Genomic DNA, 22,392 nt, shown 5'->3' on the forward strand with positions numbered 1-22,392 from the left:
CGCCTGCTCCAGCGATCGGAACAGTTTGTTCCAAATGCTGAGCAGCGGAGTTTCTCTTTAAGTAACTGGGGCATGGTCAGACCACATTATTGTTCACTCTTTGAAAAGCCACTACTAAATCTATTCTTTGGTATATTTTATGACACTTTGAAAAAAAAAAGGTAAAGCCTCTCTCCTCTGCATGAAGAATCTTCTACGGATCATGAACAGAGATCTTCTTTACATTATTATTTAAAAATATCCAAATTGTTGGCTTGTGCGAGACATGGAAATGTCAATGTACAGAGAGAGAGAGTATCTTATTGAAATCCCTGCAAAGAACCAGAAATCCAAACCTATTTTACTTTACCACTTTGAGGACATGAAACAAAAAAAAACCCTATTTCTTATTAGGAACGTATATGGCAGCATTAGTGTAGTTTACATTATTTATTGTACAATTTACAATAACAACCCCATCAAACATATCATATATTAATTTTATAAGTGTGAAAGCCAGTGTATCCCTAAATGCCACCATCACCGCTTATACAAAACAATCTAAAGTAATATTTTTCTAATACGTGAGTCTTATGGACAAAAAAAGAATATCAATGCACTTTACCGTAAACCTGACAAGCTATCTTTACGCTAGGTTTTTATTGAAATTTATTTTTATTTTTTTTGGAAAACTGCCAGTGCAGTTTTTGGGCCAAAGCCAGAAGTGTAAAGGAATGAAAAAAATAAAGGAAGGACTTCTACTTCTCCTTCCTGCTAAATCCACTTCTGACTTTGGCTCATAAACTGCAGTGGCAGTTTTCAAATAAACTCTAGAGAAAAAACTTTAAAAAATGGTGTAAATTTTAAAGGGCAAATTTATTTTAGGACCATGATATCTAGTTTTTATCAGTACATTTTTTTTTAAGTTGGGCTCTTTGATCACTTTATATATAATTTTTTCAGGTGAATTAGTATTGAACGTGAATGTTTTGAGTGAAAGGTGTACTCCAGGGAAAAACATATATTTTTTTGTAAATCAATTGGTGCCAGAAAGTTAAACAGATTTGTAAATTACTTCTATTTTAAAAATGTTAATCCTTCCAGCACTTATCAGCTGCTCTATGCTCTAGGAAGTTGTATAGTTCTTTTCAGTCTGACCACAGTGCTCTCTGCTGACACCTCTGTCCATGACGGGAACTGTCCCGAGCAGGAGAGGTTTTCTGTAGGGATTTGCTCCTGCTCTGGACAGTTCCTGACATGGACAGAGGTGTCAGCAGAGAACCCTGTGGTCAGACAGAATTTTTTTTTTAAAAAGAAATAACTTCCTCTGGATCATACAGCAGCTGATAAGTACTGGAAAGATTAAGATTTTTAAATAGAAGTAATTTACAAATCTGTTTAACTTAATGGCACCAGTTGATTTAAAAAAAATGTTCAGAATCAGATCTTCCTTTATTGGGGAGAAGAGGAGTTAAAGGGGTACTCCGGCGCTTAGACATCTTATCCCCTATCCAAAGGATAGGGGATAAGATGCCTGATCGTGGGGGTCCCACCGCTGGGGACCCCCGTGATGTTGCACGCAGCACCCCAGGTAAAATCAGTCCCCGGAGCGTGTTCGCTCCGGGTCTGATTACCGGCAACCACAGAGCAGGCGGCGTGTGATGTCACGCCTCTGCCCCGTGTGACGTCATGCTCCTCCCCTCAATGCAAGCCTATGGGAGGGGGCGTGACAGCAGTCACGCTCCGGGGACTGATTTTAACTGGGGTGCGGGTTGCAAGATCACAGGGGTCCCCAGCGGCGAAACCCCCGCGATCAGGCAGATGTCTAAGCGCCGGAGTACCCCTTTAATGCTTCCATATATTATTGGTCCTTTCCTAAGTAGTAGGGCTTCAGTATGAGTGTTTCTGGTTGCTTAGGTTTTCTTTTCACCATAGTGAAAAATATATAAAATAAAGGACAGCTAAAATTGCTGGAGTACAGAGTTAAAAAAAAGAAAAATGTAATAAGTGAGAAAGAATAAAAAAACCTTTAAAATTGTAAAGTGTAATGGCTTTAAATGAAGTCATATTGCCATCTGCCGGGCTCTTACGGTATCGCACTAAGAATATAACCAGCAGGAATTTATGAGATAAACCAGTAAAAGGAGTCAGGTATCTGAAATGTTCTCAGAAATTTGGAGACACTCATAAAAGAGTTATCTGCAGTTCTACAATCAGATCAGAGTCTTGATCAAATTATTGTACAGTATACGGTCTCCAGTACTTATTGTTAGAGGTGGACATGGAGGTTGGAAACATGCTTTTAATGGGGTACTCCAGAAAAAAATCTTATCCCCTCTCCAAAGGAAGGGGATAAGATGTCTGAATGTGGGGGTCCCCCACGATCTCCGGGTCGCCAGCAGCGGTGTCGGGAACACAGAGGCTTGGAGCTCCTGTGTTCATGGCATCACACCACAGCCCCTACATTCACAGCCCCTCCTAAGACATGAATAGAGGGAGCATGGCGGCTGTAGTCATCAGTCATCCGGCACAAAGTAGAGCTCACTCCATGCACGGATGACAGGGGTGCCGCGCCGGAGATCACGGGGGTCCCCAGAGGGGGACCTGTGCGATCAGCCATTTTATCCCCTATCCTTTGGTTAGGGGACAGATGTTTTTTGTTGGAGTACCCCTTTAATAAGTAAGCTCCAAAGTCTTTTAATGTAATGTTGCTGTACTCCCTAAGTTATGCATGGCCTCCTAAAAACAAAAACATTCAAAATCCAGATGCTTAACCAGCAAAGACCCGGACCACACAGACACACATACACAAACACATATACATGCTGACTAAGGGATGGGGACATTGAGGGACATGTGTCATTATTTGTGTATGGTAGAAGCAGTCAACCCCTTTTGCAGAATTCTAAATTATGTGCAGATGCGCTAAATTTATCAATCAAGCGCAATAAGTTTAATAAATTGCAGGCAAATATAGTAATCTCCACATACCCCCACTCTTTGAAAAATGAAATCGATGATTTAAAGCATCTTGCCACGTGCAGTCCAAGATGGCTTATATTTGCGTAAAAAATATGGTCATTGCGCAAGATTTCTGCGGGTAAATGAAATGCACGCAGTTAATAAATTCGTGCGGACTAAATATGTCACTCCAAGGTACACCGTAACATACACATCTGGAGGAAATGCTCCACCAGAATGTACACAAAAAAAAGACGCAAAAAAAACAGCTTGCACAAAATTTTGCGCAAAATTTTTAACACAAAACAGGGGTAAAATCTTTGATACATGTCCCCCATTAGGCACAGATATAAAACATTTAAAACTGTTCATCATGCTGCAAAATGTTATCAGTTGTTAAAAGAATACAAGAACTTTGCAATATTTTTCAGGCTGCAATACAACCATCACATGTAGTTGGAAAGAAATGTAATCTATATTTTGTGGTCTCTGTCTACATAACACATGTATTAAACGTATGTTTCATGTGTATTTTTAGGCACGGCAACTATCACATTGTATTTTCAGCAATGAATTCGTGGAGGACATCTATTCTACTGCTACTGGTTGGTGAGTAAAACATGATTTTTAAACTTTAAATACTTTTTAAAATATATTCAACCCAAATGCTATAGAAGTTCTAAGTTTTTAAAAAAGAACAATACTCCCATAACAAATGGCTTACACTTTTACAGCGGTCTCCACTTGTATATTAATAAATAGAAATTAAATAGCAATAACATTTTAGATGCGCAGAAGTAAGAAAAAAGGCTTTAAAATAATAATACCAAAGTGTTTTGATATCCCAATGAGCACTGTTGAATATGTTGCAAAGAAATTAAAGCTGCATCATATTATCTGAACACTGCTAGACAAGATCGCCCATCAAAAGGAGCCGAAAGGTCAAAAATCACTTTGAGGGAGCTACAGAGGCTTAAACTGGAGTAAAGGTGCACCAGTAAGCAGATTTAAAATGGTTCCCCAGGAGATCATTATTGCAGGTCGATCTTTAGGATGAGCCATTCATTTTCCACTGGAGGGGTCTGACCCATGGTTGAATCCTGGGGCCATGGGGGCTTCAGTAAACTGCAACAGCACACACAGTTGCCAATAGGGGGTCGTTGCTGTGTCTGGATGAACACCTGTGGAACTGTTGGAGCACTGTGTCCCTGTCAGGGCTGCCACCAAAAATGTTGGGGCCCCTTACACAGCCCAAGACCTGGGCCCCAAACCCCCGTGGCCTGCCCATGATTCCACCTTCAGGGCCCCCATGCTATCTATCCCATTGTCTATGAAAAATAAAATTTTAAACACAGGACAAGAAAAACAATATCCTTTAGTTCAATGAGGAAGGAAGGGACATGCGCTGAAGACCGTATAAGTGATTACAGTGCAGTTACATGTACTGACTCATAGGAGGCGTATTCATGGAGTCGTTCTCTTTCCTTTTCTTCTCTGTCTTGCTCAGACCTCAATAAAGTCTTCTTTCAACCATGCCTCCACAGAATCTGCCAAACAACAAACATATTAGGCTCCACACTTTTTCAGATTTCACATTCCCCACCTGTTCCCTACCCTATGTGCCCCTGCGTACCCTGAGTAGGTAAATGTGTTAAGGGTAAAGAAGAGAGGGATTGGGTGGTAGTGGGTGGGTAATTTCTCCTCCTCTAATAGGTAGTGCCTCCAGCAGTAAGGTAGGGAACTCCCACTATAGTAGGTCCGTAATGCCCTCAGTAGGTAGGTAGTAGGTTATGTTGCCAGGTAGATTCTGGGTAATGTAGCCAGCAGGTAGAGCCCCTAGGTAGGTAATGCCCACAGGTAGGTAATTCCCCCAGTAGTTAGTGCCCCCCAGGTAGGTAATGCCCCCAGTAGTTAGTTCCCTCAGTAGGTCAAGGTAGGTAATGCCGACCGGAAGATAGTGTCGCCAGGTAGGTCACGTCTCCAGTAGTTAGGTCCCCCCGGTAGGTAATGCCCCAAGGTTAAGTGCTTCTCAGGTAGGTAATGTCCCCAGTAGGTAGTTTACTCAGTAGGTATTGCCCCCTGGTAGGTCATGCCTCTACTAAGTAGTTCCCCAAGATAAGTAATGCCCCTAGGTACATAATGCTCCCAGTAGATAGTGGTTCCCCTCGGCAGACTCTCTGCTATTTGTTTGTGCATCTAAGTGAGTAGGGGGTGGTAGGGGTTTAGACTTGGAGTTAGGGGATTGCAGCGGGCCCCTTTTCTGGCCCGGCCCAGCATTTAACCCCTTAACGACCACGGACGTAAATGTACGTCCTGGTTTGGCGGTACACGGTAGGTTCCGGCTGCTATCATCAGCCGAGGACTCACCGGTAATGGCCGCCATCCGCGATCATGCGGATGTCCGCCATTAACCCCTCAGATGCCGTGATCTGTACAGATCACGGCATCTGCGACAATGCACATAATAAAATAGATGATCTGATCGCCCGCAGAGCTGCCGCGGTGATCTGATCATCTGTAATGGTGGCCGGAGGTCCCCTCACCTGGCTCCGGCCATCTCCCGGCGTCTCCTGCTCTGATCTGAGATCGAGTAGACCAGAGCAGGAGATAGCCGATAATGCTGATCAGTACTACGTCCAATGCATAGCACTGAACAGTATCAGCAATCAAATGATTGCTATAGATAGTCCCCTATGGGGACATAAAAAGTGTAAAAAAAAAAAAAGTCGAAAAATATAAAAATAAAAAGTAAAAAAAGTGAAAAATCCCCTCCCCCAATACAAATAAAAATTGTCCTTTTATCCCATTTTACCCCCAAAAAGCATATATTTTTTAAATAAACATATTTGATATCGCCGCATTTGTAAATGTCCGAACTATCAAAATATAATGTTAATGATCCCGTACGGTGAACGACGTAAACGTAAAAAATATGCTGCTGCTTTTTTGTCACATTTTATTAAAAATAATTAATAAAAAATCATGTAAAAGTTTTATATATGCAAATGTGGTATCGATAAAAAGTTCAGATGACGGTGCAAAAAATTAGCCCTCATACCACCCTATATACGGAAAAATGAAAAAGTTATAAGTGGTCAACATAGGGCCATTTTACATTACTGATTTTGTACAAAAAGTTTTAGATTTTTTTTTTTAAGCGGTACAAAAATCTAAAAGTATCTAGCCATGGGTATCAATTTAATCATATTGACCCACAGAATAAAGAACACATGTCATTTTTACCGTAAAGTGTATAGTGTGAAAACGAAACCCTCCAAAATTTGCAAAATTGTTGTTTTCATATAAATTTCCTCCCTAAATTTTTTTTGAGGGGGTTCACCGTATATTTTATGGCAAAATCAGAGGTTTCATTACAAAGTACAATTGGTCATGCAAAAAACAAGCCCTTATATGGGTCTGTAGATGGAAATATGAAAGAGTTAAGGATTTTAGAAGACGAGGAGGAAAAAACGAAAATGCAAAAATAAAATTGGCCTGGTCCTTAAGGTGAAAATGGGCTTGGTCCTTAAGGGGTTAAGTAGACTTAAGGTAGATTAAGGAAAAAAAAAAAGGTGCTGGTAGCGGCAGGCCTCTCTTGGACCCCGGCCTTGGAGACTGCAGACCTTTGAAAAAGTAGGGAACGAAATAGCGTTGGGGAGCCGAGGCACGCTGATTGGTAAGATGGGTAAGCACTGAGCACTTAGCCATTGGCATTCCTATATAGCACTGGTCACTTAACTTTTTAAACACATCTTTTTAAAATATGTGTTTACATCTTGCTTATTTTTGCACATTGGAGGTTGGTTTGATGCAGCAGGACTCATTATTTATTGAAAGTATGCAGGATGCACTTCATAGTCTCTGACATTTAATACTTTGTTAGCCGACTCTCTGCTTATTTGGTTTAGTAGTCCAGGGAGAATTGTCATATTATTCTTGGTATAAGTGCTATTGGCTACATGATACATGATTATTTAGTGCCTTGGCAGCAGTCCAGGTATTGTTCTACAATTCATCTCGTCCATGTGTAGTGTATTTTAACAATTGTTATAATAAAGATTTTGTGATTTTAATGGTATATACACTCCAGTTTCTTCTTTTTGTGTTCGCTAATGCCCCCAGTAGGTAGTTTACTCAGTAGCTATTGCCCCTGGTAGGTCATGCCTCTAGTAAGTAGTTCCCCAAGGTAGGTAATGCCCCCAGGTACATAATGCTCCCAGTAGATAGTGCCCCCAGTAGATAGTGGTTCCCCTTGGCAGACTCTCTGCTATTTTTTGTGCATCTAAGTGAGTAGGAGGTGGTAGGGGTTTAGACTTGGAGTTAGGGAATGGCAGCGGGCCCCTTTTCTGGCCCGGCCCAGCATTTAAGTAGGCTTAAGGTAGATTAAGGAAAATAAAAAAAGGTGCTGGTAGCTGCAGGCCTCTCTTGGACCCCGGCCTTGGGCAGTGTCCAGGTGCCTGACCTGTCAGATAAGAAAAGGATATCGGAGCACACACCTGAGACTCCTGCTGCAACAGTTTATTCAGCGTTCTTAAGTAGAACATAGGCGTGGCTATACCCCGTGTCATGAGCAGCTCCTGCCATCCCAGCTCTGCTCGTGACACGGGTATAGCCATGCTAGAAAAAGGCTCTATTTTTTTACGTTCACAACGTTCACCGTATGCTATCATTAACATTAAATTTTAATAGTTTTGATATTTATGCACGCGGTGATACCAAATATGTATATATTTTGGGGGCGAAATAGGGAAAATGGGACAATTTACATTTTTATTGGGGGAGGGGTTTTTCAATTTTTTTTTACTTTTATCTTTTTTTACTTTTTTTACACTTAACTAGTCCCCACTATTTATAGCAATCATTCGATTGCTAATACTGTTCAGTGCTATGCATAGGGCATAGCATGATCAGTGTTATCGGTCATCTTCTGCTCTGGTCTGCTCGATCGCAGACCAGAGCAGAAGACCCGTGGAAGGCAGTGGAGGCAGGTGAGGGGACCTCCGTCTGCCATTCTGGATGATCGGATTGCCACGGCAGTGCTGCGGACGATCCAATCATCCATTTTAGTGACCACATTGCTGCAGATGCCGCGATCTGTATTGATCACGGCATCTGAGGGGTTAATGGCGGACATCCGCGCGATCGCAGATGTCGGCCATTACTGGCAGGTCCCTGGCTGGTCCCTGGCTGGGACCTGCCACGCAGGATCCGGGCATCGCTCCGATGCTCGCGGTTATGTACAGGACGTAAATGTATGTCTTGGTGCATTAAACCCCCTCACCAGGATGAACATTAATGTCCTGCGTCGTTAGGGAGTTAAAGGCACAGAACAATATATACACATTACATTAGATAACATAGGTGCTTATTAATTATTTAGGGAACATAGATGAAAGGGGGGACCAGGGGTCACTGAAATAGAGTCCACCTTACAGGGCAGCAATAGTACAGGGGAGCAACTCCTGTACTGGGCTACCACAAACTCCCCCTCTTAACAACAGCCGTCCTCGGCGCCCAGTCCTGGAGGGTGGATGAATAAATGGTGGCCACTGAGGCAAAGAAACAACAAAACAGTTCCTGGGGCATTGATCCCATGTCCTTCACAGGGCTGATGAACTGGGGAAAGAGTCCATGTGGCATAGCAATTAACGTCCGTACATGCTCCATTTGTTTTTAGGGTTTTGAGAACTGGGACAATAAGATGAAAACATAATACTTGGGTCGGATCGGGCTGCCTGAGGCTCTCTACCCAAATGCTAATGGGGCCCTTCAGCTTTGAGCTACTTCTCCCCATAACATTAGACTAGTAACACATTTTTGGATAGGGGATAAGATGTCTAAGCGCCGGAGTACCCCTTTAAGGAAGTTTTTCAGTTTTTGCATTTTCGTCTTTTCCTCCTTACCTTTTAAAAATTATAAGCCTTTCAATTTTCCACCTAAAAATTCATATTATGGCTTATTTTTTTCCACCACCAACTCTACTTTGCAGTGACATTAGTCATTTTACCCAAAAATCCACTGCAAAACAGAAAGAAAAATCATTGTGCAACAAAAATGAAGAAAAAGAGCCATTTTGTAAATTTTGGGGGCTTCCATTTCTACGCAGTGCATTTTTTGGTAAAAATTACACCTTATCTTTATTCTGTAGGTCCATACGATTAAAATGATACCCTACTTATATAGGTTTGATTTTGTCGAACTTCTGGAAAAAATCATAACTACATGCAGGACAATGTATACGTTTAAAAATGTCCTTTTATGACCCCTATAACTTTTTTATTTTTCTGTGTACGGGGCAGTTTGGGGCTCATTTTTTGCGCCGTGAAGTTTTTATCGGTATCATTTTTGTTTTGATCAGACTTTTTGATCGCTTTTTATTCATTTTTGAATTGTATAAGTGACCAAAAATACGCTATTGAGGAATTTGGAATTTTTTTTACGTGTACACCATTGACTGTGCGGTTTAATTAACGATATATTTTTATAGTTCGGACATTTACGCATGCGGCAATACCACATATGTTTATTTTTATTTACACAATTTTTATTTTTTTTATGGGAAGGGGTTAAATCACATTTATTAACACTTTTTTTTCCACTATTTTTTTGCAGTGTTATAGCCCCATAGGGGGCTATAACACTGCACACACTGATCTTTTACACTGATCACTGGCATGCATTAACATGCCATTGATCAGTGTTATCGGCGCTTGACTGCTCCTGCCTGGATCTTAGGCACTAAGCAGTCATTCTCCGATCGGACACCGAGAAGGCAGGTAGGGATCCTTCCGGCGTCCTGTAAGCTGTTCGCGGCTGTACCGAACAGCCCAACCGGGCTGCCGAGATACTTTCAGTTTCGCATCAGAAGGGTTAATACAGGGCATCACCGCGATTGGTGTTGTCCTGTATTAGCCACGGGTCCCGCCGGTTGATGGCTGCTGGGACCGACCTGATATGACGCAGGGTCAATGTACGACCCCGCGTTATATCGCGGGAGTCGGTGCAGAACGTAAAAATACGTCATGCATTGTTAAGGAGTTAGATATGGTAGACACTTGTGACAATGTATCTATTAACGCCTCTAGTGGTACATTTTCTACAACAACTGTTACAAGAAGGCAGGAGGCAACATAAAGTGAAAGTCCTGATTTTGGTTGTTCGAGGGTTGGACCTGGTGACTGTTTTCCTGAGGGCCGATCCTCGACCTCAGGGTAAATCCATTTAAATCCCAGCACTGCATTTTCCAATGGCCAGGCTTGTTACAATAGGTGCAAAAAGGTCTCTGTGTCCCCGAGTATCTATTGGGTTGAGGAGGCAGGAGCAGGGGCAGGTTTCCTGGGCAAGGGCGGTTCTCTGTCAGGTGGAGCAGGCTGTGAGGCAAGCTCCTTAACAGCCTTAGTCAATTGCCTAACACTCTCTAGATCCGAGACTGTAATGACAGGCAAAGTGGGTTGCATTGGGGCTGGAACAGGGGATGGTGATGGTATAGGTCTGGCTACCGCCACTAGTGGTTCTGGAGCAGGTATAAGGGGAGTACAAAGTTCTCAGCACTTTTCAGTGCTTGAGTATCACAGCCCCATCACATTCAATTGGCTGACACTCGGCACTACACCGGAGACGTAATTTGGAGGGGTCCTATAGGTCACCCACAAGTCACCTGGTCACTAACACCTTCCCTGGTTACATAGCTTAACAACAGGACTTAAAGGTAAAGGCACTTAACCCCTTAAGGACGCAGCCCTTTTTCACCTTAAGGACTGAGCCCTTTTTCACAATTCTGACCACCGTCACTTTACAAATTAATAACGCGAAAACGCTTTTACCGAATATTCTGATTCTGAGATTGTTTTTTCGTGACATATTCTACTTTATTTTGGTGGTAAATTTTCGGCGTTAATTGCATCCTTTTTTGGTGAAAAATCCCAAAATTTCATGAAAATTTTGAAAATTTTGCATTTTTCTAACTTTGAAGCTCTCTGCTTGTAAGGAAAATGGATATTCCAAATAAATGTTATTTTTCTTCACAAACACAATATGTCCACTTTATGTTGGCATCGTAAAATGGACATACTTTTGCTTTTTGAAAAAATTAGAGGGCTTCAAAGTAGAGCAGCAATTTTCAAAAATGTCATGAACATTGCTAAATCTGAAGGGACAGATGTTACAGAACTACAACTCCCAGCATGCCTGGGCAGCCGAGGCATGCTGAGAGTTGTAGTTTGGCAACATCTGGAGGGCTACTGTTTGGGCACCACTGTAACAGTGGTCTCCAAACTGTGACCCTCCAGATGTTGCAAAACTACAACTTCCAGCATGCCCAGACAGCCTTTGGCTCTCTGGGCATGCTGGGAGTTGCAGTTTGGCCCCCTAGTGGTTGCCACAGTAAAGATCTATTTACTTTCACTTTCAATTCCCCCCCCCCCCCCCCCACTGTCGATTCCCTACCTTATCAGGATCCTGCAGGCTCCAGCGAAGATCCCAGGTCCCCAGGCATCTTCTCCTGCAGGTACGGCCTCCATCTTCTTCCCAGAGCCCCTCGACATCCAGGGGCGGGCAGAACGGGGGGTTGCCATGGCAACCCCCTGTCCTGTGCTGCCATTGGTCAGAACTCCGTTCTGAGTAATGGCAGGGGATAGGAGTAGATCGCAGCTTTGCGATCTCACTCCAATCCTTTAGGCTGATCGGGGTCCGATCAGCCCTATTTTCCGGGTGATAGGGTCACCAGAGACCCGATCAGCCCGGAATTGGAGAAAATCGCATGTCTAAATTGACATGCGATTTTCTCCGATCGCCGACATGGGGGGGTCTCAGGACCCCCCGGGCGATGTGCCAGGGTGACTGCTGAATGATTTCAGCAGGCATCCGGCTCCGGTCCCCAACCGGCTAGCGGTGGGGACCGGATTTCCCACGGGCGTATGGATACGCCCTCGGTCCTTAAGGACTCGGAATGCAGGGCGTATCCATACGCCCTGTGTCCTGAAGAGGTTAAATACAATACATTAACCATTTATATAGACAATAGTGTGATGAGATTCCTGAGGAGTGTGGGGGACAGGGGACTGGAACTGAGTCCACCTGAAAGGACCAAATAGTGTACAGAAGGGCCACTTCTGTACTGGGCAACCACAGATAGATTCATAGATAGATATATGAGATAGATAATTAGATAAATGGATAGATAGATAGATAGATAGATAGATAGATAGAGCAGTGTTTCTCAGCCAGGGTACTTCAAGCTGTTGGAAAACTACAACTCCCAGCATTCCCACACAACCAAAGGCATGCTGGGAGTTGTAGTTCTACAGCTGGAGACACCCTGGTTCGGAAGCACTGAGCTAGTGCCCTTTTACCTACTACTGGTCCCCAAACTGCAACCTGCCTTCTCCCCCAGAAAGTAACTTACTCTTAAGGGTGGCACCAGTGGTGGTCAGAGGAAGTCCTCAGCAGTGTGGAAGTCAGAGTCTGTGGTAGAGCAGGAAGCAAAGCACCCTCCTGCTCCACCAATAGGGTTGCACGAAGAGGACCATGGGGGGAGAGAGGGGGGTGGGAGTGGGTAGGAGGAGGAACTTGTCTCTCTGCTCTCCCAGAGAGTCAGTGTGGCCGCAGCCCCTGCACTGGTTTTAAAGGGCCAGAAGGCTGAATGTTTAATTTAAAAAAAGAAGAAGAAAGAAAACAGTGTTGGCCGCGGCGTGCCCCCTCATGCTCCACTGCCCCACCATCAGTCCGCCTCTTCTGTGCTGTGGCTCCTGCAGGGGGATGCAGCGGGGGCCGGGCCCCTTACTGGGGTACTGGCTGTACACCCCTGACGGCGGCCCTGGTCCCTCTTATTTTTCTCATCAGTTTGTACCCTTGGATCAGATCTCCACCAAACATTTTTTAATATTTGACTTTCAGAAAACACTTTTAAAGGGATATTGGGAAAAACTAAATTCTTTTCTAATCACCTGATGCCAGAAAACTATAAAGATTAGTATATGATGTCTGTATGAGCCCCCAAGTACTTATAAGCTGTCCAAGGGGAGTCATGTAGTTCTTTACAGTTTTAACACTGTGTGCTTTAACCTCTGTATGTGTCAGGAACTGTCCAGAGCAGGAGAGGTTTTCTATGGACATTTGCTCCTGCTGTGGACAGTTCTTAACACATACATAGGTGGCAGCAGAGAGTACTGTGTCTGATTGGTAAGAACTACACTACTTCCATAGATGCATACAAAAGTTGATAAGTGCTGGAAGGCTTTAATTTGTTAAGTAGGAGGTCATTTATATATATGTTTAACAGGCACCAGCTGATTTGTACATAATATTGATTTTTTTTTTAAAGTACCCCATTTCAATCTAAGGAAGTAAGACTTTTAGAAACCTACACACTAGTCCATCTTCTAGCAGTCCCAGTTACACACTTACACATGACCCCAGAGATGCGTACACTGCTTTAGTTTCTAGCATTTTCTGTTTTGGAGTAATGTATTTAGTTCATTAATGACATGTTTTATAATGCTTCAAAAATAAATCCCTGCTCTGCAAATGCCCTTCTCCCAGCTGATTTAGAATATCAATTTAAAGAGCATAGGTGTAATATCACAAAGTTTATCTGAAATTTTGTAACCTTAGCTATGTTGGATAAAAGATTGTAATATGATCTAATAAACACTACACACCATGAATTGATTGGTCAACTGTCATTCATGCTTGGTAGATTACCTACATCAATGTTTATTTAAATATATCATTATTAACACTATATTTATTGTACTTACAGTGTCCAGAGGAAATATCATAGCAACAACGACTGATGAGACTGCAACAAGCTCTACCTTTAGAGATACTTCAACATCAGCCACAACAATCTTTAACTCTACCACTATATCAGCTATAGTAGTCAATACTACAAAAGTTTTGACCACAACAGCTTTGGATACATTGACAAATGTAGCATTAACAGAAACATCAGCTTCACAAAGCACAAACTCTACTTCCACTGCATTACCACCACCCATATCAACATCATCACCACTTACCTTAATAACAACATCCAATATTACTACACTACTCACAACTTCATTACCCCCTAATACTTCTACGCTATCATCAACTGTATTAACATCTAATGCTGTAACCTTAACACTAGGTACATCAGCATCCACAATCTCATCTACGTTACAAGCAAGTCAGCCATCCAACACACCAACATCATCACCAGTTCTATTAACAACATCAAATATTACAATGCCCTTGCCATCCTCTTCACCACACAATACATCAACATTATCAATAACATCAGCTGTATCAACAGCACAAGCAATAGAAGCTTCCAATACATCACCAATACCCCAAGCAACATCAACAATATCTGATATTACCACATCCTTGCCAACTTCTTCACCATCCAATACTTTAACATTGTTAATAGGCTCCACTGTGTCAACATCACAAGCAGCGCAAGCTACCAACACGTCAGCATCACCCCAAGCAACATCAATACCGGATATTAAAACATTCTTGTCTACTTCTTCACTATCTAATACTTCAACATTACCAATAAGCTCAATCTTTTCAACATCACAAGCAGCACAGGCTACTAACACCTCAGCATCACCTCAAGCAACACCAACAATATCTGATATTACAACCTTCTTGCCAACTTCTTCACCATCGAATGCTTCAGCATTATTAATAAGTTCAACTGTGTCAACATCACAAGGAGTACACGCTACCCACATGTCAGCATCACCCCAAGCAATGTCAACAATACCTTACATTACAACATCCTTGCCAACTTCTTCACCATCCAATACTTCAACATTACCAATAAGGTCAACTGTGTCGACATCACAAGCATCGCAGACTTCCAGCACATCAACATCGTCTCAAGTGACATCAAACATGACTGATATTACAACATCCTTTTCAACTTCTTTACAATCCAATACTTCAACATTAATAATTAGTTCAACTATATCAACATCACAAGCAGTGCAAGCTACCAACACATTAGCATCACCCCAAGCAATGTCAACAACACCTGAAATTACAACATCCTTGCCAAATTCTTCACCATCCAATACTTCAACATCATCCATAAGTTCAACAGTGTCAACATTTCAAGCAGTGCAAGCAACCAACACATCAGCATCACCCCAAGCAACATCAACAATATCTGATATTACCTCCTTGCCAACTTCTTCATCTAATAATTCAACATTATCAATAGGTTCAACTGTATCGACATCACAAGCAACCCAAACTTCCAACACATTAGCATATTCTCAAGCAACATCAACCATGACTGATATTACAACATCCTTTTCAACTACTTCAACATCAAATACTTCAACATTACCAATAAGTTCAACTGTGTCAACATCACAAGCAGTGCAAACTACCAACACGTCAGCATCACCCCAAGCAATGTCAACAATATCTGATATTACATCCTTGCCAACTTCTTCACCATATAATACTTCATCATTACCAATAAGTTCAACTGTGTCAACATCACAAGCAACGCAAACTTCCAACACATCAGCATCGTCTACAGCAATATCAACAAATACTAATATTACAACATCCTTGCCAACTTCTTCACCATCTAATACTTCAACATTACCAATAAGTTCAACTGTGTCAACATCTCAAGCAGTGCAAACTACCAACACGTCAGCATCACCCCAAGCAACGTCAACAATATCTGATATTACATCCTTGCCAACTTCTGCACCATCTAATACTTCATCAGTACCAATAAGTTCAACTGTGTCAACATCACAAGCAACACAAACTTCCAACACATCAACATCGTCTCAAGCAATATCAACAAATACTAATATTGCAACATTCTTGCCAACTTCTTCACCATCTAATACTTCAACATTACCAATAAGTTCAACTGTATCCACATCACAAGCAATGCAAACTTCCAACACATCAGCATCGTCTCATGCAATATCAACAAATACTAATATTACAACATCCTTGCCAACTTCTTCACCATCTAATACTTCAACATTACCAATAAGTTCAACTGTGTCAACGTCACAAGCAACGCAAACTTCCAACACATCAGCATCGTCTCAAGCAATATCAACAAATACTAATATTACAACATCCTTGCCAACTTCTTCATCATCAAATACTTCAACATTACCAATAAGTTCAACTGTGTCAACATCACAAGCAACGCAAACTTCCAACACATCAGCATCATCTCAAGCAATATCAACAAATACTAATATTACAACATCCTTGCCAACTTCTTCACCATCTAATACTTCAACATTACCAATAAGTTCAACTGTGTCAACATCACAAGCAACGCAAACTTCCAACACATCAGCATCGTCTCAAGCAATATCAACAAATACTAATATTACAACATCCTTGCCAACTTCTTCACCATCTAATACTTCAACATTACCAATAAGTTCAACTGTGTCAACATCACAAGCAACGCAAACTTCCAACACATCAGCATCATCTCAAGCAATATCAACAAATACTAATATTACAACATCCTTGCCAACTTCTTCACCATCTAATACTTCAACATTACCAATAAGTTCAACTGTGTCAGCGTCACAAGCAATGCAAACTTCCAACACATCAGCATCGTCTCAAGCAATATCAACAAATACTAATATTACAACATCTTTGCCAACTTCTTCACCATCTAATACTTCAACATTACCAATAAGTTCAACTGTGTCAACATCACAAGCAACGCAAACTTCCAACACATCAGCATCGTCTCAAGCAATATCAACAAATACTAATATTACAACATCTTTGCCAACTTCTTCACCATCTAATGCTTCAACATTACCAATAAGTTCAACTGTGTCAACATCACAAGCAACGCAAACTTCCAACACATCAGCATCGTCTCAAGCAATATCAACAAATACTAATATTACAACATCCTTGCCAACTTCTTCACCATCTAATACTTCAACATTACCAATAAGTTCAACTGTGTCAACATCACAAGCAACGCAAACTTCCAACACATCAGCATCGTCTCAAGCTATATCAACAAATCCTAATATTACAACATCTTTGCCAACTTCTTCACCATCTAATACTTTAACATTACCAATAAGTTCAACTGTGTCAACATCACAAGCAACGCAAACTTCCAACACATCAGCATCATCCCAAGCAATATCAACAAATACTAATATTACAACATCCTTGCCAACTTCTTCATCATCTAATACTTCAACATTACCAATAAGTTCAACTGTGTCAACATCACAAGCAACGCAAACTTCCAACACATCAGCATCGTCTCAAGCAGTATCAACAAATACTAATATTACAACATCCTTGCCAACTTCTTCACCATCTAATACTTCAACATTACCAATAAGTTCAACTGTGTCAACGTCACAAGCAACGCAAACTTCCAACACATCAGCATCGTCTCAAGCAATATCAACAAATCCTAATATTACAACATCTTTGCCAACTTCTTCACCATCTAATACTTTAACATTACCAATAAGTTCAACTGTGTCAACATCACAAGCAACGCAAACTTCCAACACATCAGCATCATCTCAAGAAATATCAACAAATACTAATATTACAACATCCTTGCCAACTTCTTCCCCATCTAATACTTCAACATTACCAATAAGTTCAACTGTGTCAACATCACAAGCAACGCAAACTTCCAACACATCAGCATCGTCTCAAGCAATATCAACAAATCCTAATATTACAACATCCTTGCCAACTTCTTCACCAGCTAATACTTCAACATTACCAATAAGTTCAACTGTGTCAACATCACAAGCAACGCAAACTTCCAACACATCAGCATCGTCTCAAGCAATGTCAACAAATACTAATATTACAACATCTTTGCCAACTTCTTCACCATCTAATACTTCAACATTACCAATAAGTTCAACTGTGTCAACATCACAAGCAACGCAAACTTCCAACACATCAGCATCGTCTCAAGCAATATCAACAAATACTAATATTATAACATCCTTGCCAACTTCTTTACCATCTAATACTTCAACATTACCAATAAGTTCAACTGTGTCAACATCACAAGCAATGTCAACAGCCTTCAACATTACAACACCATTTCCAACTTCTTCACCTTCCAATACTTCAACATTAACACCAATTTCAACTGTATTAACATCACAAACATGGCAATCTTTGAATACATCAGTCCTGTCTCAAGTAACATTATCACCATCTAACAGTTCGACAATACTGTTAACTTCATCAGCCTCCAATACCTCAATTCAATCAGCAACCACGTTATCGATTAATGATACAACTTCATCATTATCATCAAACATCTCAACTTCATTTAAAGATACAACTTCCTTAAATTCAACGTTATCATTGACTACATTAACATCAAACAGCACAAGCTCATCATCAGTTACTGATATCTCAAGTCCATCACAAAATACAACAACAACCAACATTACAACAACTACATCTAGCTCAGTCAGCACAGTAACCATAAAAGTAACAACTGGTATATCTATTGTGGCTGTCCCTTTGGAATTTAAGATTGTTAATAGAAACTTTACTGATGATTTAAAGAACACATCTTCATCTAAATTCCTTGAGCTTAAGACTAATGTGGAGAATGAGGTAAGGAAGTTTTAATAATATGCTATATAAATACCAACAATTTTTACAGGCTTATGTTGCAAACAATTGTCTTTATATAACTATTCATAAACTATTCAAAATATATAGTCAAGAGAACAGTCACTCCATCTTACTGTTTCTAAGTCTCCATCTACTATAATGCAGATTAATGAAACATTACTACTTGTCTGCAAGGGATTGTCACCCCTTTCAGCATTAAGTGCTTATGAAATATTCCATTTATATTCCATATATGTGTGGTATTTTTTTTTTTCTTCCTTCTTTCTAAATTTAAGCTCAGAGTGGCTCAGTGGTTAGCACTGTTGCCTTGCAGCGCTGGTGTCCTGGTTTCAAATCCCACCAAGGACAACATCTGTAAAGATCTTGTATCTGCTCCCCGTGTTTGTGGGGTTTCCTCCAGGTGCTCTGGATTCCTCCCATACTTCAACATACTTATAGATTTAGATTGTGAGCTCCAATGGGAACAGGGAGCAATTTGAGTGTAAAGTGCTGCAGAATCTGTGTGTGCTAAAAAAATTAAGAATTATTAAAGGAGTACTTCAGCGGGGCAAACTTGAAGCAAAAGCAAGGATCTTGCTTGTGTCCTTAGAAGGTTTAACTCCCAAAGACTATTATGTTTATTTAAACAATGTGAAAATAATCTGCAAATGTTGTATTAAAACTCATTATAAAACAATTCATTTCAGAGGTTTCATATGACATTATATGTTTGGGGATGTTTGATGTTCAACATGCACTGGTGGGCACACATACTAAGTAACAATTGCATGATACCATATACCTGTAAATATAACATCATTTTTATTTTCTCTTTTATTTTAGATGACAAATATTTATAGAAAGCAATATGATAATTTTAAGAATGTTACCGTGACAGGATTCAGGTAACTAAGTCATTTTGAGCTATTTATTTTTGTACAACATCCAACAGATAATGTTCTTAATTATACACTGTGATACAATTCTTATTACCAGAGGCCCATATTTTCTAAGCAGGTGATGACAGTTAGGCTATGTTCACACCTCAAATCTGCAGAAAGGCACGGAATTCTGCATGAATTCTCTGTGCTCAGAAAAAGGTGCTTTTCATTCATTGCTTTTGTTAAATTTCATGCGGAAGCCCCATAAATTCCATGCGAATTCTGCACAAAATTTGCATCAATTCCTCATTTTGCTGAGAAAAAAAAAATCCCCATCCACTTCAATGGGCTTTCACATTCAAATTACGCATAAATTTAGGACAGGACCTTTCTTTATGCGGAATGCAGAATGCGGAATTTCCGCAGTGTAAAGACGGATGTGGAAATTCTGCAGTGTAAATGGGACTGCGGAATCCCAGGGGATAAAATGTCTTAGGGCCGGAGTACCCCTTTAACCCCTTAAGGACAATGGACAGACTCCTACGCCCCCATTTCCGAGTCCTTAAGGACCGAGGACGTAGGAGTACGTCCTGTCCATTCCCGGCCCCCCGCCGCTAGCCAGAGGGGAGCCGGTGCCCGATGCCTGCTGAAATCGTTCAGCGGGCATCGCGGCATATTGCCCAGGGGGGTCATGATGACCCCCCCCATGTCGGCGATGGCCGCAGATCGCTGGACAATTCAGCCCAGCGATCTGCGGCGATTCCAGGTGAATCGGGTCTCCAGTGACCTGGTGACCCGGAATTACTGGCTAATCGGGGCTGACCAATCAGGGTACCTGCTGCGGGTGTCACTCCCGCAACCCGCTCCACCCCTCTTCCGGAGGACGTGAGCGGGTGCGGGAAGAAGACCCCGGGAGCTGGGGACCCCAATCCCCGGCATCAATGTTGGGATCGGGGCCCCAGGAGCAGTGGCGGCGGCGAGGGACTGACCTGTGTCCTGGAGCAGCAGTAGGAGGTGAGTGACAGCCTCCTGCTGTTGCTTAGCAACAGCTCCCAGCATGCAAAAAGGGCATGCTGGGAGCTGTAGTTATGCAACAGCAGGAGGCAGACCAACACAACTCCCAGCATTCCCTTATGGGCATGCTGGGACTTATAGTTTTGCAACAGCTGGAGGCACATTTTTTCTATGGAAAAGTGTACCTTCAGCTGTTGTATAACTACAACTCCCAGCTTGCACAATCAGCTAAAGTGCATGCTGGGAGTTGTAGTGGTGCATCTGCTGGTTGCATAACTACAACTCCCAGCATGCCCGTTGGCTGTCGGTGACTGCTGAGAGTTGCAGTTTTGCAACAGCTGAAGGCACATTGGTTGTGAAACACTGAGTTAAGTAGCAAACCAGTGTCTCCAGCTGTTGCATAACTACAATCCCCAGCATCCCCAGCCAAAGTAGTATGCCTCCAGCTGTTGCATAACTACAAGACCCAGCATGCCCTTCCGCTGTCCGTACATGCTGGGGGTTGTAGCTTTTGCAACAGCTGAAGGCACACTGGTTGCAAAACACTGAGTTTGTTACCAAACTCGGTGTTTCACAACCAGTGTGCCTCCAGCTGTTGCAAAACTACAACTCCCAGCATGCACTGATAGACCGTTCATGCTGGGAGTTGTAGTTTTGCAACAGCTGGATGTTTCTCCCCCCCAATGTGAATGTACAGGGTACACTCACATGGGCGGAGGTTTACAGTAAGTATCTGGCTGCAAGTTTGAGCTGCGGCATATTTTCTGCCGCAGCTAAAACTGCCAGCGAGAAATTACTGTGAACCCCTGCCCATGCGACTGTACCCTAAAAACACTACACTACACTAACACAAAATAAAATAAAAAGTAAAAAACACTACATATACACATACCCCTACACAGCCCCCCTCCCCTGCCCAATAAAAATGAAAAATGTCTGGTACGCCACTGTTTCCCAAAACGGAGCCTCCATCTGTTGCAAAACAACTACTCCCAGTATTGCCTGACTGACTGACACTGACTGTCCAGGCATGCTGGGAGTTTTACAACAGCTGGAGGCACCCTGTTTGGGAATCACTGGCGTAGAATACCCCTATGTCCACCCCTATGCAAGTCCCTAATTTAGGCCTCAAATGCGTATGGCACTCTCACTTTGGAGCCCTGTCGTATTTCAAGGCAACAGTTTAGGGCCACATATGGGGTATCACCGTTCTCAGGAGAAATTGTGTTACAAATTTTGGGGGGTATTTTCTGTTATTACCCTTTTTAAAAATGTAAAATTTTTGGGAAACCAAGCATTTTAGGTAAAAAAAATGTTTACATATGCAAAAGTCGTGAATCACCTGTGGGGTATTAAGGTTCACTTTACCCTTTGTTAAGTTCCCCGAGGGGTCTAGTTTCAAAATGGTATGCCATGTGTTTTTTTTTTTTTGCTGTCCTGGCACCATAGGGGCTTCCTAAAGCCCCCCAAAAACCATTTGTCGCTCCTTCCCTTCTGAGCCCTCTACTACGCCTGCTGAACAATTAACATAGACATATGAGGTATGTGCTTACTCGAGAGAAATTGGGTTTCAAATACAAGTAAAAATTTTCTCCTTTTACCCCTTGCAAAAATTCTAAAATTGGGTCTACAAGAACATGCGAGTGTAAAAAATTAAGATTTTGAATTTTCTCCTTCACTTTGCTGCTATTCCTGTGAAACCCCTAAAGGGTTAAAACTAGAGGTGCACCGAAAAGGAAATTTCAGAACCGAAACGAAACCAAAATAAAAAAAAAATGTCCGGCCGAAACCGATACCGAAAATGACTTCTCCCCGTCTTCTGGTAAATCGCAGCGCTCCGCTCATTAGATTAGATTAGATTCCCCCACATTAGATTGCCAGCTCCCCCACAATAGGTCGGGAGTTCCCCCACAATAGTAGGCAGCTCCCCCAC

General features: G+C 41.8%; 2 protein-coding genes across 3 annotated transcripts in view; one reads left to right on the forward strand and one right to left on the reverse strand.

Annotated features, from left to right (window-relative positions):
- Positions 1 to 22,392, reverse strand: part of LOC130368644 (long-chain fatty acid transport protein 2-like) — a 320,594-nt gene that overhangs the window by 220,162 nt on the left and 78,040 nt on the right. The window lies entirely within an intron of this gene.
- LOC130367418 (serine-rich adhesin for platelets-like) overlaps positions 1 to 22,392 on the forward strand; it is a 122,709-nt gene that overhangs the window by 52,975 nt on the left and 47,342 nt on the right. Inside the window, exons 6-8 of the mRNA XM_056569836.1 lie at positions 3,479 to 3,549; positions 13,700 to 18,564; positions 19,408 to 19,469. Coding sequence (XP_056425811.1) covers positions 3,479 to 3,549; positions 13,700 to 18,564; positions 19,408 to 19,469 — 4,998 coding nt within the window. The remainder of the gene's footprint in view (positions 1 to 3,478; positions 3,550 to 13,699; positions 18,565 to 19,407; positions 19,470 to 22,392) is intronic.

The sequence above is a fragment of the Hyla sarda genome, chromosome 4 (genome assembly GCF_029499605.1).
Source record: "Hyla sarda isolate aHylSar1 chromosome 4, aHylSar1.hap1, whole genome shotgun sequence".
NCBI lineage: Eukaryota > Metazoa > Chordata > Amphibia > Anura > Hylidae > Hyla > Hyla sarda.